Source organism: Protopterus annectens, chromosome 7.part0, assembly GCF_019279795.1.
Source record: "Protopterus annectens isolate FY-2018-M chromosome 7.part0, PAN1.0, whole genome shotgun sequence".
Lineage (NCBI taxonomy): Eukaryota > Metazoa > Chordata > Ceratodontiformes > Protopteridae > Protopterus > Protopterus annectens.
Window position 1 is genome coordinate 1,219,136,576 of NC_056739.1, and position 16,615 is coordinate 1,219,153,190.

The window sequence follows — 16,615 nt, forward strand, 5'->3', positions numbered from 1 at the left end:
CACCAGTGAGAGTGGGGAGCCTTGAGAAGCCTATCTGTCCCTGAAGGAAGTGACCTCAGCACAAGAGCTGTAGTAATTGGTTGTTTTGGACCATTTCTAGCTCTTTTCAAGTTCCCTGTTGAAAATCCGCATTAGCGCGGCTTTGCGCGATTGTGAGCATAGCGCAGCGCCGGTTAAACAGGGTTAAACTTTTCCTCGCTCCGCCAAGTCTGCTCTTCAAATTTTCCCTTAGAAAGCTCTACTCTTAGAATAACCAGTCTACTAGTTATATTATAAGCATAGCACTTGTTCTCTAAGCTACTCTTCTAAGCAAGCACTCTCAAACTCAAGTAGCACTACATCCACCTACCACCCCAACCACTTCCCTTAAAGGCACAACACTCTCTTATAATATTCTAGCATGTCAAGTGGTAGATTGCTAGCATCTTCTCCTGCTCAGCTGGTTAATCTGGGAATCTTGAGACAATGCTATAATTGTCTCATGTACACAGACAACCCTCTCCTCCTCCCAACAAACACAAATACATGTGAGAGATGCAACTATATAGCCAAACTGGAGGCTGAACTCTCTCAACTCAGGACTGGCAAGACCAGACAGGAGGAGAAGGTAACCACACACACAACAAACCCAGTCACACATAGACCTACCCCAACTGCAAATCAAACACATAATAACACAAAAACATACTCGGAGGCTCTATTAAAAAACTTACCAAAACAACAGAGGCTCCCAAAGCAGACACCCAAAAATCCACCACCTCAAAACATAACACATGCAACACATACTTCAATAAATTGGTGTGTCAATAAATCACAGCCCTTAAGGCCAAACACTATGCCTGATACACTAGTGATAGGTGACTCTATAGTCAGACACACTGACGTCCCACTTACCAGGCTGAGCAAGGAGAGGGTAACGGTAATCTACCTATTGGGGGCTAGGATCCGCCATATACCACACGTACTAAGGTCACTCAAAAGCACGTACAAATATGACTCCGTCATTGTCCATGCCGGCGTGAATGACCTGAGACGTACCTCTATGGACTACATTAAAAGAGACATTGAGGAGCTCTCTGATTATGTAGTCCAGGCTGGTATGACCCTGACCCTGAGCAACATCCTGCCCTCACCAAGAATGATGCCACAATACAAAGACAAGATGATCAGCTTTAATAATTGGCTCAATTACTGGTATCATTCTAGGGGGATCCAATGTTTGTCTGCTTGGGATGACATGCTGGACAAGCCACGCTGCTTCGCAAGCGACGGCTTGCACCTGTCACCACTGGGCTTCCGGATACTGGCTAAGGCTCTTGCCACCCCCATAGTGCCTTTTTTAGGCAAGGCTCAAAAGACGAACCCACCTCCTTAGAAAACAAAAATGGAATAAAATTAAGGGTAATGCTGTTCAATGCCAGAAGTCTAAATCTCAAGATGCAGGCTCTCGAAGCACTCCTCAGTAAGGAGAACATCGATGTCTGCGCTGTAACCGAGACCTGGTTCAAGGCTCCTGAGAGCACCCCAGCGCTACCAGGCTTTACCTCGTATCATGCTTTTCGGCCCCAAAACCCGGGCCGAACCACAAAGGGAGGGGAAGTGTCCATATTCATCAAGGACACCCACACCTCTAGGTTAGTGGCAACTCATGAAGTATCGGAGACCATCCAGGTGCAGCTAACTGTAGGCAAAACTGTTATACAACTGGTTGCATGTTACAGACCACCCTCAAAATCTCAAGAACCCCACTCAGCCTTCCTGAAGACATTGGAAGATATGAATGTCTCACCAAATACCATCATATTGGGAGACTTCAACTAGCCTAACATAGACTGGGTGCACTATTCTAGCCCTAACACCCTAGCCCAAAGGTTCCAGGAATTCATAAACTCAAATGCAATGGAACAACTAGTCACCTCTCCCACAAGGGGGGATAATATACTAGACCTGATCATCACAAACATGGGGACAAAATGCTCCACACCGGAAGTATTGCCCTCACTGGTGAGATCTGACCACAAACTAATCACCCTGGATATACATTTACCACCTCCACCCCCAGCACAAAAGACTACAGTGAGAAACTTCTCAAAAGCTGACTTTACACTTCTCAAGACTGAGATGGTATCATTTAAGCCCTCAGGGCCAATGGAATCCACATCCCACAATGCTGAATCCTACACAAATGCTTTCTATGGACATCTCCAAGAATGCATGGATCGTGCAATCCCAAATAAAACCAAGACCGTCTCCACCAAAGGAAAGCGTCCTGTCTGGTGGACCCCAGCCATAAACAAATTGTATAACAAAAGAAGGAAGCTACTGCAAGACAGAGCAAAATCCCATAAAGGGAAGGCATCTCTGATCAGCACTAGTAGAAAGCTACGTTCTCTCATAAAAATATCCAAGGCCAACTTTGAGAGAAAAATTGCCAAGGACACTAAAGATAACCACAAGGCATTCTTCAGTTATGTTAGAAACCTGGGCGGAAACACTCAGATATGCTCAGAGTTAGTACACAACGACAAAAAATTTACCGAACCCACAGATATTGCCAACATTCTGGCAGACAGGTTCAGTGCAAATTTCTCCCCTCCATCACCTCCAAAAGAAGAAATACTCATCCCAGCTGAATGTAACCTCCCTGTCATCTCTGATGTCCAGGTGAGAACCGCCCTCAACAAAGCAAAAAACACAGCATCTATGGGACCTGATGGTATCCCCGGCTGCGTGATACGTGAACTCCAAGAGGAGCTAAACCCGCATATAAAAATGTTATTTAACCTTAGCCTTACTACAGGATATGTACCTGAACACTGGCGTACAGCAACAGTGGTACCACTCCACAAGGGAGGCTCCACTACAGACCCTGGGAACTATCGCCCCATAAGCTTGACCAGCCTGGTTTGCAAAGCTATGGAAAGAATTATTATGGAACTCATAAACAACGACATTGGGGACCTACAGACACTTGATCCCACCCAGTTTGGCTTTGTAAATGCAGATTCTGCCTTTTGAACCTGGTTGACTTTTTCAAAACAGTCACTAGAGCCATTGATGAGGGCAAGGCAGTCCATACAGCCTACCTGGACTTGGCTAAAGCCTTTGACACAATACCCCACTCGGGGATCATAGAAAAGCTAAACAGCTTAAAAGTAAATCCATATGTCACAAGATGGGTTGCAAACTGGCTAAAGAACAGAACCCATAAAGTCAAGATTGCGGGAGCCATGTCAGACTCAAAGCCAGTCACAAGTGGTGTCCCACAGGGCTCTGTCCTGGGACCCCTCCTGTACGGCATTTACTTCTCAGATGTGATAGCAAACATGGGAGGGTTGTGGCTGACAAAGTTCGCAGATGACTGCAAACTAGGCGCCATAGTCGATACACCAGCTGACACATACATCCTACAGAAAGGCCTCACCGAAACGGACAACTGGTGCCGGAATCACGGCCTTAAACTGAATGCCAAGAAATGTATAGTCATCCCCTGTGGGAAAAACAAAATACCCACAAATTATCACATAGACAGTAACCCAAAAAGTAATCAGAGACCTGGGGACCCAAGTTGATAGTGACCTCTCATTTGACACCCACGTTGCCAAAGTGGTTAGAAAGACTTTCTACCTTGCCCACCTTATCATGAAGGGGTTCACATCCAGATCAAAGGAGGTCATTGTGCCCCTGTACTCCTCCCTTATCAGGCCCATGATTGAGTACAATACCCCATTTGGTATGTACCTCACCCGGCACTTACAACAGCTGGAGAGACCCCAGAAGTACCTCACCAAGAGGATCAAGGGTTTCCAACATATGTCATATGCTGCCAGGCTAAAGAAACTCCAGCTCTATTCAGTAGCATACCGGCTGCTCAGAGGTGATCTGTGCCTGACATACAAGGCCATATCCAACCAGGAATTGATGGACATGCTCCACCTCAAAAAATCAAAATCCATAAGAACCACGAGAGCCAAAGATTTAAACCTCAGTACAAACCTGAATAGAACATGCTGGAGAGACAGATTCATAACTCAGAGGCTTCCCATATTCTGGAACAAAATCCCAGTCCATGTTAGGCAGAGCCCCTCACAGTCTCTCTTCAAGAGAAATCTTGACGAGTGGATGGGAGATCGTAGGTTTACCCCGGGTGTCACCCCTGTATCGCTACTTAACAGAGGCACAGTAAACTAATTTTAATAAGTAAGGGGGTCTTCAATGTGTCACTACTAGACAAAGGCACAGTACTCTAAATTTATTCTATACACCTTAGTACCACTACATGGGGTGGTGAAAGCCACATCTCTAGGGCTAGGCTTGCAAATGCCTCAGGGCAGATAGCCTAGTACTAAACTATGAAACTATGAGAGACACTGGGGAGGTGCAGAAGGGATCATTGTGCATTGGGAGACCATGGAGTCCTTTGCCTGGGACTGTAGTTCACCTAAGGCTGGCATTTGGATTACAGATGGACATCTGAGGTATATACAGTCAATAAAGTGGCCATAAAGAGTGGGTAGAGAGGTAGTATGAGGGAAGAAAGTGAATGACCCCTTCTGTTGCTTGATCACAGGTAATGATCAAGACCATTGACCTACCATAATATAGCCACATTCCTTTTCAGTTAGCTTAACCAATTTAGTTGCTTGTTGCAGCCCCCCTTGCTTTGAAGTCACTAGCTGCCATTAGAGCTACTGAATAATGTGACTCAGGGCATATTAGAAACCAGGATTACATGACAGATTGAAAGCAGTGCTCAAAAAGAGGGATTTGAAATAAAACATTTTATCAAAGGTGATTTTTAATTATTGTTTACTGTTTTAAATATTATGAACATTTATTGTTTGTATGTATGACCATATGTTAAAAATGTTGTTGCTTTAAAATTCCCAAAGGCAGGCCACCTGTTTTGCTACTTAAATAGTTTTTGCTACATGTTTGAAAAAGTGTTTATATATGTGTAAGCGTACATTTTCTATTTTTTTATTAAAGTTGCATTTATTTTTTCCATAATATTGGGTCAGCAGTTCTTTTTTTAAAAGCTTTTTCTTTTGCCATTTATTGTTGTAGTATTCGCTATGCCAACAACTCAGCCTGTGATTCTAAATGTGCTCATGTCCTTTAATGACTAACATGTCCTTTGTGTGTTCTTGTCTTGTTCCAGTGCTGATGGAACTTATGAAGTGTCTTTATACACCAACGTAATTGTGCAAAGCAATGGGAGTACTTCCTGGTTACCTCCAGCAATCTATAAAAGTGCCTGCAAAATTGAAGTGAAGCATTTTCCTTTTGATCAACAAAACTGCACATTAAAATTCCGTTCTTGGACATATGACCACACAGAGATAGACTTGGTGCTCAAAACCAATTCTGCCAGTATGGACGATTTTACAGCCAGTGGAGAGTGGGATATTGTGGCATTACCAGGACGAAGAACAGTACATAATCTTGACCCCACATATGTTGATGTAACATATGATTTTATTATAAAAAGGAAGCCTCTGTTTTACACAATCAACCTAATTATTCCTTGTATATTAATAACATCACTAGCCATCCTGGTGTTCTATTTACCCTCTGACTGTGGTGAAAAGATGACTCTCTGCATTTCTGTGTTGCTTGCCTTAACTGTGTTCTTACTACTGATTTCAAAAATTGTTCCTCCAACATCATTAGATGTCCCCCTGATAGGAAAATATCTAATGTTTACAATGGTACTGGTAACATTTTCCATAGTCACAAGTGTCTGTGTACTAAATGTTCATCATCGCTCTCCAAGTACTCACACAATGCCGTTATGGGTGAAAACTGTTTTCCTACAAAAGCTTCCAATATTGTTATTTATGAAGAGACCAGAAAATGGTTGTGCAAGGCAAAAATTAAGCCAGAGACAGAAGAATAATCTTGAAAATCTTCAAATCAATTCAGCAGATACCTACAAAAGTGCGGGTTACTTCATGAATCCAACATCTTCACAGCAGTATGACCTGAGAGTTACAGACATCCAAGAAAGATATTTCAGCACCTCAGAGGTCAGACAAAGATCATCTAAGAAATTTCATCCTGAGGTTAGAGAAGCCATTGAAGGGGTGAAATTTATTGCAGATCATGTGAAAAGTGATGATGAAGATCAAAATGTAAGTATCAAAAATAAGGCCCTGTGTGTGTGTGTGTGTGTGTGTGTGTGTGTGTGTGTGTGTGTGTGTGTGTGTGTGTGTGTGTGTGTGTAGATGTATATTGATATATATATATATATATATATATATATATATATATATATATATATATATATATATACATATATGTGTGTGTGTGCATGTTTGTATGTACGTATGTATTTGTGTGTGCTTTCAGACCTGGATGTACAGACTTTAGTGCACTGTTGCATAAACCATTGCTATGTAACAAGAGAATCCTTACTACTTATTAGTGAAATGATTTCTTTCATTTATATCTGGATATAACATGTTGCAATCACACACAATGTATCACAGGATAGCTATGATCAGAGAACTTGATTTGTTTTATATCCATTGCCTATGCTGTTCTTTGTTTTAACCATAATTTACATGAGAAGCCTGTTATACTGATCTGATTTTGTCTTGTTTTTTTTTTTTAGCAATAATTGTTTCTTTTTCCTGCAATGAACTATAATGTGATATATTTCTTTTCCATTTTTATATTGCCCTGTTTTGTTTGATTTAAGTGTTAGTATCATAAATCACAGCATTCTTTGATTTTCTGACTTGAGACAGTTACAGTAGATTATTAGCGTCCCCATTAGTTTTGTTAACTTTGTGATCCCAAGCAGTTCTTTTTTTTCTTCAAATCAAAAACTCTGACAATATTACTTGCTTTTAAGCTAGTTAAATGTATGAGTTGTGGGTACACTTCCCCAGCTTACTCACTGTCTGATAGCTGTCAAGTTACCTTCCATTCTTGTTTGTCCATCCTACTTAGCTGTGAATAATAGTGTTAAAATGTATTGCTGTGGGCCATATTCTACACCAGATATGACGACAAGTTCCAAAAGGAAGCAACAAATGATTTCAAGGAGAGCCTATAAAAGTACAAAAAGACTGCTCAATCAACTACAAACAGAAAACATTCAGCTTCTGCTTGAAAGACATTCTTTATATATTACAATTTAAATGTCATATTAAAAGGTATACATACAATTTCCTGCTTAGAAATCTTTGACATCTGTATGTAGCGTTACTTTAAAAATATAATACACACACAATGCTAGTTTATACTTTTTTCTCCTCATAATAAAAACAATGCAGTGGAGCACTTCTCTGACTTGCTATACCATGTTTTTCTGTGCTGCATCATTATCAGGCAGACCGCATGGCTAATTAGCATTAGCCATGCCACTGGACTGTTGCATTCGCATGTGGCTTCACCACTGAGACTTTTGTCAGCATTATGGCCAGTGCTTTTGCATTACTGAAGTGGGTAGTAGTTTCTGAAATACTCAGGCTTTATGCTGATAACACCTTCTGAATAAAGGCTTCTGCTGTGTGGCAAGCCTTTCTGAATCTCAAGGAAGCATTAAGGGACTGGGCTCTGAAGATTAAAAAACTGGCTTTATCAATTTTGGCATTTGTAGTTGCTGTACTGTGTAAGCAGGAACAAGTTCAACACTTTCCTCATCTGCCCAGATTTGTCTAAAATAGTAAATAGACTCCACGAGTCCATACATTTAAGTACATAACGATGGTAATATGGTAGATGTAACATAATGGTAAATAATGTACCACGTACATACATACATACATACATAAAAAGCCTAATTCCAAATTACTTGCTCTCAGTGTAAGCCTGTTTACAGATAGGTCTTCCGCCAAAGTAGGACTCTTACAGTTAAGAGAAATTATTTCTGAATCAGGACAGACTTACACTGAGAACAACTCTTGTGGAAGCTGGCCCACAGTATAGAAACAAGAACTGAAGCTCACTTATCCTACTTTCAGTTACAAAACTTTAAAGCACATTTGCTCCACACAGGTATTTCATTCCATTTTTAATATGCTCCAAGCTTTCCATATATTTTAGATATGATATATTCTGGTATGATGTAGAAAAAGATGAGGTTATGGAAAATATGGCTGATGGCTACCAAAGAATTCATGATTATATTGACGAAGGCAGCAGTGTTGGGATGAAGGTCATGAGGAGGTGAAATGATGGTAGAATGAGGCAAAAAACTCTTGTGCAAGAAATAGATGAAAATATGCAATGAAAGTCGAAGAAGGAGAAACCAAAATTACTGATGGCTACAGCCTATTTTTTATGTATTTGTTAACTAGGAATGCCCAATATGGCTTTTTTTCAGGAGCACCCAGTGATAACTGTCTGCTTAAATGACTTGCCCTGCACCACACTGATTTTTCAAGTAGCAGCTGAAGGCATCAAGCCCAAGACCACAGGATGACATTTTTTTGGGAGCTGATACCTTTAACTGTCAGGGCTGAATACCAAGCAGAAAAAATGGGGATTTGGCATGTAAGAAGGTGATGATGGACCCTCTTGTATACTTAAACAATAACATTGTGTTGTGTTGGGTCTACTTTGTTTGGCTAAAGTCCAGTTGACTGGACCATGAGGTAGCCACCCATATGCCTTGCATACTACAGTGCACATGCTTAGGAAGAATTTATTATTATTATTATTATTATTTTTTGCAATAAAATATTGTAGAACTTAAATAAAAAAATGATCTCGGTATTTTAAGTTTGTAATCATCATGATCATCTTTATTTTCATTATTATCATCGTTTTCCTTAAGCATGTCATTTCAGGATTTTTTTCATTAATGGGAACATAACCTATCAAGAGATGCAGTCTGGGGTAAGGGGAGGTAACACTTTGGGGAGTTAGGGGTATATTTTCAAAGCTAGCATATAGTTCCAAAAATCCTGCTTGCCTGAAGTTCTTTTGCCTAGATAATTTTGACCAAAATCATATTTGACTTGAACTCACGCTGACGTCCCACCAATTAAACTAATATTAACAATTAGATTGCCAAAATTATCCCAACATGCATTAATGCAAAACAGTATAGCCCACCTTTTTTTTTTGGGGGGGGGGACAATCCTCTATGCACTTCCCATTAAGGGTGGCTTTACTCCCACCCTTCCTTATATATAGTAAAAACTGTGTCTTACATTATGTGACTAAACATGTTGCCCATTGCTTCTGTCAGACATGGTTGCAGTATGAGCATTTGAAATTTTAATGAAATGCATCTCCAGGCAAATAAGCCTCAGTCATTTGAGGGTCTGTACAAATTAATTAAATCAAAACATATACCATGATTAGTTACATGAAAAAGAGAAAAAAAAAAGTGACTATATTACGTGATGATGTGTGAACAATGGACATAGCAGATCATGCCTATTTAAAAGCCTTAATGTGATCATGTACACAAGTACATACTGTCTCATAAATGAGAAGGTTGATGCAATGGGAAAATGGGCTTAGTATTCTCAGACATACCACAAGTCAGTTTATGTTTGGGACAAGGAAAGGAAAAAGCAATTGATTGATTAACTCACTGATTTACTGGAGAGAGCTGTTCCTAAATCAGTGTATCCCAACATAATGAATAAGTTACTACAAGTCAAAGAAAGTACAACTTTGGCTAAAATTAAGACTAGTTTTGATGAATGGATTGGTAGGCAAATTTATACCAGGGTTATCACGTATAGACCTGCTTGATTTAGGAGATGACCTCTAGTAAGTGACTAAAAAGGGTGACAAGAACTTTTAAATTTGCCTGCTTAAAGATGTATATTCCTAGCGATGTTATGGTCCCCAAGATCACTAGCTTAGTACTGTTGCTATGTGCTATATGCCTAGCGATGTTATGATCCCCAAGATCACTAGCTTAGTACAGTTGCTATGTGCTATATGACTAGCAATGTTTTGGTCCCCATAATCACTTAGTATTGTTGCCTAGTGATGTTATGGTCCCTATGATCACTAGCTTAGTACTGTTGTTATGTGCTATATGCCCAGCGATGTTATGGTCTCCAAGATCACTAACTTAGTATTGTTGCTATGTGCTATATGCCTAACAATGTTATGGTCCACATGATCGCTAGCTTAGTATTGTTGTTATGTGCTATATGCCCAGCGATGTTATGGTCTCCAAGATCACTAACTTAGTATTGTTGCTATGTGCTATATGCCTAACGATGTTATGGTCCACATGATCGCTAGCTTAGTATTGTTGTTATGTGCTATATGCCCAGCGATGTTATGGTCTCCAAGATCACTAACTTAGTATTGTTGCTATGTGCTATATGCCTAACGATGTTATGGTCCACATGATCGCTAGCTTAGTATTGTTGTTATGTGCTATATGCCTAGCGATGTTATGGTCCCCATGATCACTTAGTATTGTTGTCTAGTGATGTTATGGTCCCCATGATAACTAGCTTAGTATTGTTGCCTAGAGATGTTATGGCCCCTATGACCACTAGCTTAGTATTGTTGCCTAGAGATGTTATGGTCCCCATGATCACTAACTTAGTATTCTTACTATTTGCCTACTGGTATGACAATGAGGAGTATTTGGTAGTAAAGACACTGGAACTACAAAGGAACATTAACATTTTACTGCAAAGGCTGACTATAATAATGGATAAAGAAAAAAACATGGAAAGCTGAAGGTGAAATATATTACTGCATGCAACTCCTTGAAATAAACAGGGGGGGGGGCAGGTGAAGAAACATCACTAATGAGAGTAAAAATAGTGCAGTAGGGGTATTCTGGGAAAATGAGCTATTGAATCAAGTAAGGAGAGATGACTGGAGGAAAGTCCTAGAAGCCTATTTTGGAAAAAATAAACAGTCAGCTGCAAAAAGTTGTCTCAGAAAGATGACAAGAAAGTGTCTCCTTAGCAGAAGCACAGGCTTTACTAGACTGCTACTTTTATATACTGATCCTTCAAATTACGTTGTGTAGCAGGGAGAAAGAGATAAAGAGAGGCAGATTTACTGTGTACATTCAGGATACCAAAATTCCATTGTGAAGAATATTGGCGATAATGAGGATTTTACTGCTGTTAGAGTGTAACTCAAACAGTTAAGGTTATAAACTGGTTAGGAGCTTCATCCTGTGATCCTGGTTTTGGTTACCTCCATCTCCGCTTCCAAACTATGTCAGCCTAAATAACTCATCTTCCCAGCAGTATTTACTCAGATCATCCTTGAAGAGACTCACTCATGCATTACCTGGCTTACCAGATTTAAAAAAAGTTGCTTAACCAGATGGCATTACCAAATCACTCCTATAAAAGAGCACCTGTATAAAAGCTGGCTTAACTAATTAACACATAAAAAGACACAAGGCAGATTAGACCATTACTTTTACAGTTGAAATGTTGTGAAAAGATGCTTTTTGCATGGTTATGGAACAGAGATGACAAAGTACTGAAAAGGATGCTGACGGAAGATCTGGCCAAAGTCTAATACAAGCAGCATTTGATGTCATGACTGAGGAAGAAAATATTCTTAACTTAGTTATCATCATTATAACTAACATCACAAAGCTAGAGATGACCATGTTCATGCCACAATTTAAATGGCAGTCCACGGTGTCTAGCTGAGATATGCGAAAAGGTCAGTGTCTGGAGTTAATGAAGAAAAGATTTCAGCTTCTTTAGGGGCACAGTGATGGAGTGGTTGCAAAAGTAATGGGAAAGCTAGATAGCTGAAATGCCATGATGAAGCATTAAAGGAGTTCAATACGAATGGAAAGAAATCTTAAATGTGAACAGAAGAGTGAGAAGAGGAAACATCTGCCTTATTGCATTTACATTTTATATAATGAAAAAGGTGCATATAAGTGTAAGGAAGATTAATGAAAAAGTAAAATAAATCATACAGCAAACCAAGAAAACCCGAGGGGAGAGCAGGATGGATCTCAAAATATATTTTTACTTGCTGAGAACTGCAAAGGACACTAGTATACTGGAAAAGGGTAGAAGGTTTAGATCATCATCTGTTAGGAACAATAAAGTGAATTATTTCTTTATTGCGCTAGAAAACAGTGGTACAGCATACAGTGAGAATAGGAATGTAGGGGAAATACTGATGGGAGGAAATGTGCAAAAGGGACCAGGAAAGAAGTGTGTGGGGGGCTGGGGACATGGGGAGATACAGCTCACTGCCTGGATAAGCTACATTCCCAAGCACTGAAACAGCTGACATCTCTGGGATATTATCCTGTGGATGAACTGTATATTTATCCTTGAAAACTGAATAGAGGTTCCTGGACTGGAGGTAGGAAATGCTAGTAATTTTGAAGAAAGGTTTCAGAAAGGTTCTGATGATTTATACACTGGAAATCCTACTTCTATTCCTGTGAAAATCGTTAAAAAAGGAGTCTGATAAAAGATTTACAGTGTTACTGACAGGGTATTCCATATCTAGGTAACAAAAGGTATTCCTTTATTGATTTATGGTATCACTGAGAGGTTATTCCATAGCTAGGTAACAGAATACATTCATGCACTAAGGTTCTATATACAACGTATGTAATTTTTTTAATGTGTTACTAGTGTCTTTAACTAAAATATTTGTATTACATGTTGGATTATATATTTCTGTATATAAATATTTAGAAAGTAAATACACAAACTCTAAAATACATGTTTATGATTGGCTCAGGTTGTATCTGAAAAGGTTAAACAGACCATCCACCTACATTTCTAACAAATGAAAAATAAATGAAGGCTATAAGTTTTGCCTTGCTTTCAGTCCTTACTAGTATATTTTTGTTTTGGAAGAAATTACATTCTACTTGGCAGAAAAGTCTACCACTGTGATGACAGAAAATGAGAAGACAGTCCGTACAGTAATGCATTGCCTTTTGTAGTGTCGTCATATATAAAAAAAGATTAAATTTAATACTGAATTTTCAGGATTTGCAGTTTGGTTGGGAAGGTAATGGATTTTTCACAGACACACACACACACACACACACACACACACACACCACGCACACACACACACACACACACACATATATATATATATATATATATATATATATATCATTGAATGTGTTTTCCTAAAGCGGAGGGAGAAAAGAGAAAGAAAATTATGAGAGGGCTAGGACTATCTCAGGACTGTGCTGTGAAAGGGCTGGGGTAGAAGCTAAAAGGATGCAAGATACATTGGCACAGGTGTGAACTTTAAAGTCAATGACATAACTGTTCTTGTATACAAAAATTACTGTCACAGCTGTGTTTGGAGTGATGCATCCAATTCTTCAAGCTGGACTCGGAAAGGGAACTAAGGTTATTAGAAAGGTGCTTAGTAGAAATTTATCACAATAAAGATGGTAATGAAATAGTTATGACAAAGGGCTTGCACTGTTTGCTTGTGTTACCTAGAAGGACAACAGAAAAGAAAGTGATGTATAATTGTCATACTCCACTTTGTCAGAGAGAAAGCAGACAGAAGAGCTGGAAGTGATCACTGTGAAGTATGTGTGCATGTTTGTGAGTGCAAGTGCTCGTGTGTGTGAGTGTGGTGACTTGAAGAGATGAAATCCATTCCATATACATATATAGCTTCTAAAATATTGCACTTTCAAATGTTTGCTAAAAGTCTGTTACATTGCCTGAAACGGTGAATTAATGCAGAAAAATTTTTTTTTTCTCTTGATCAGCATATTAAGTGCTTCTCAGTGATGTTTGTTTTTCTTCTTCTTCTGTGAGATAACTCCTTATTGTATTGACATCTGGGCCATCTCTACTTTTGTAGAGTTATGGCCATTTGCTTATCAGGGGCTAGGATCCACGACATTATGCATGCACTCAGGTCAGTGGACCACAATTACCAATATGACTCAGTCATAGTTCATGTGGGAGTAAATGATCTGAGACATAGACTATATGGCTAGACTATATGAAGAGAGACATCATGGAGTTCTCAGAATATGTGCCTCAGGCTGGTATGAGCCTAGCACTGAGCAGCATTTTACCTTCTCCAAGGATGATGCCACGATACAAACAAAAGATGATTGACTTTAATAACTGGCTTAGTTTCTGCTGCCATTCTAAAGGGGTGCAATATTTATCAGCATGGAAGGAGATGGTCAACAGACCATGCTGCTTTGCCAGGGATGGTCTGCACCTCCCCCCTCAAGGCTTTTGAATATTAGCTAAAACATTGTCTTTCCCCGTAGTGCCTTTTTTAGGCAATGCCAAACTGAAAGCACTTCCAACATACCAAATCAAAACCAAGAAAATCTAAAGGTATTGCTGCTCAATGTTAGGAGTCTAAAAAAACTCCACTCCCTAGAAGCTCTCTTTACCCTAGAGAATGTTGATGTCTGTGCGGTCTCTGAGACGTGGTTTAAAGCTGTGGAGAGCACATCAACAGTCCAAGGTTATAATGCCTTCCACATATTTAGGCCAGTTACTTCATGGGCAGGGACTAAAGGTGGAGGTGTCTCTATTTACATCAAAAATAAATATACTTCAAGCCTGGTCCAACAGGACATTGCACTTGAGCTGTACTCCATGTTCAAATCACCATATGTAAAATTCAAAACCACTTCCTTGCAAGCTGTAGGTCCCCCTGTATGACCCAGGAAACCCATATCATGTATTTAAACTTATTTGAAACACTAATCATCCAACCCAGTATCATATTCATGGGTGACATTAATTACCCCACTATTAACTGGGAATCCTGTACGACACCAAACGCACAGGCACAGAGATTCCTGGATTTTGTAAACACAAAGTCCCCGGACCAGATAGTCAATACACCAACCAGGGGTGCAACCATACTGGACCTGGTCCTCACTAATATGGGAGACTTCTGCACACACCCTACTGTAACGCCTTCCCTGGTAAGGTCAGACCACAAAATGGTCTCCTTTGAAGTAAAATTAAAACCTGGACCCCCAGCTAAACCTGGAATATTCAGGAACTATTCTAAGGCTAACCTCCTGCTATTAAGTGAGAACATGGCAAAATGTCAAGCCCCCATAAACCCTCTGAATACTTCTGCCTATGCAGAACTGTTCACAGAAACCCTGTACAAGCATGTTAATAGCTACAGAGAGGCAGTTGTGCCCACCAGAAAGAAGTACAGAACTAACTCAAAAAACAAGCCACCCTGGTAGAATTGCAAATTCAATCGGCTATATAACAGCATGAAGAAAATCATGGCAAAAATTAGGAGGTGCAGCACCCAGGAGGATAAACACAATCTCATCGAACTAAACAAACAACTCAGAAAACAAATAAAGTCTACCAAAGCCAAATTTGATGTAAGTTTAGCTTCCCAGGCCAAGGACAACCACAAAGCATTCTTTAGCTATGTCCTCAACCTCAAAGGCAATGCATAATTTTGTGCAGAACTCATTGTAAATGGAGCCACCTATATTGAGCCAGAAGACATAACAAACATCCTGGCTGATAAATTGAGCTCCAACTTTACTCCTCTATCCCCCTCAACATTCCCTCAGGAAACATCATCAAATATAACTCCCTCTACAATCACTAGGGAACAGGTCCTTAATGCTCTCCCTAAGTTCAAGAACACTGCATCAATGGGCCCAGACAACACCCCAGGATGCCTTCTAAATAGCATGAAACATGACCTATCAGGGCCTCTGGAATTACTATTTAACTATAGCCTCCAAACAGACTTCATTCCACATGAATGGAGAAAGGCAACAGTCAGCCCTCTGCACAAAGGTGGGACATCTACAGACCCTGGAAACTACAGACCCATAAGTCTCACTAGTCTTATATGTAAAGCCATGGAAATAATTATCGTGGAGATGATCAATAGAGATATAGTAAACTTCCAGACACTGGATCCAACCCAGTTTGGTTTCGTCAAGGGCAGATCATGTCTACTCAACCTGGTGGACTTCTTTGAGAAGGTCAACAAAGCAATGGATGATGGCAAAATCATTCACACAGCCTACCTTGACCTGACCAAGGCATTTGACACAACACCTCACTTGGACATTGTTGACAAACTCAGCAGGTTAGGTATGAACCTGTATGTCACCCATTGGATAACCAACTGGCTCACAGACAACACCCAGGAAGTTATAATTGGGGAGTCCACCTCTACAAAGAGGTCAATCACAAGTGGATTCCCTCAGGGATCAGTCCTTGGGCCGTTCCTTTTTGGCATTTACTTCTCAGAAGTCAAGGCCAATGTCAGTGGTCTCTGACTGATTAAATTTGCAGATGATTGCAAATTAGGAGCTGTCATTGAATTTCACACTGACACAGATGTTCTCCAAGAGGGGACAAACAACTGCTGCCAGAGCCATGGACCAAAATTAAATGCCAAGAAATGTATAATAGTATCCTTTGGGAAGTCATCCATCCCTGGTAACTATCATATTGACAACAGACCCCTTAGAGTTGACCCAGATAGTAATCTTGCCTTTGATCAGCACATGTGCACAGTGGTTAGGAAATCATTCTATGTTGCTCAACTTATAAACAAAGGTATGGCATATAAGTCCAAGGAAGTCATTGTTCCACTTTATTCAGCATTCATCAGACCTATCGTTGAGTACAATGTCCCCTTTGGTATGTACCTAGCAAGGCATATCCAACAA

At 39.9% G+C, this 16,615-nt stretch overlaps 1 protein-coding gene across 1 annotated transcript in view; it reads left to right on the forward strand.

Annotated features, from left to right (window-relative positions):
• The window catches only part of CHRNB4 (cholinergic receptor nicotinic beta 4 subunit), a 202,246-nt gene that overhangs the window by 143,744 nt on the left and 41,887 nt on the right, over positions 1 to 16,615 (forward strand). The window contains exon 5 of the mRNA XM_044077843.1: positions 5,162 to 6,134. Within this exon, the coding sequence (XP_043933778.1) occupies positions 5,162 to 6,134 (973 nt within the window). The remainder of the gene's footprint in view (positions 1 to 5,161; positions 6,135 to 16,615) is intronic.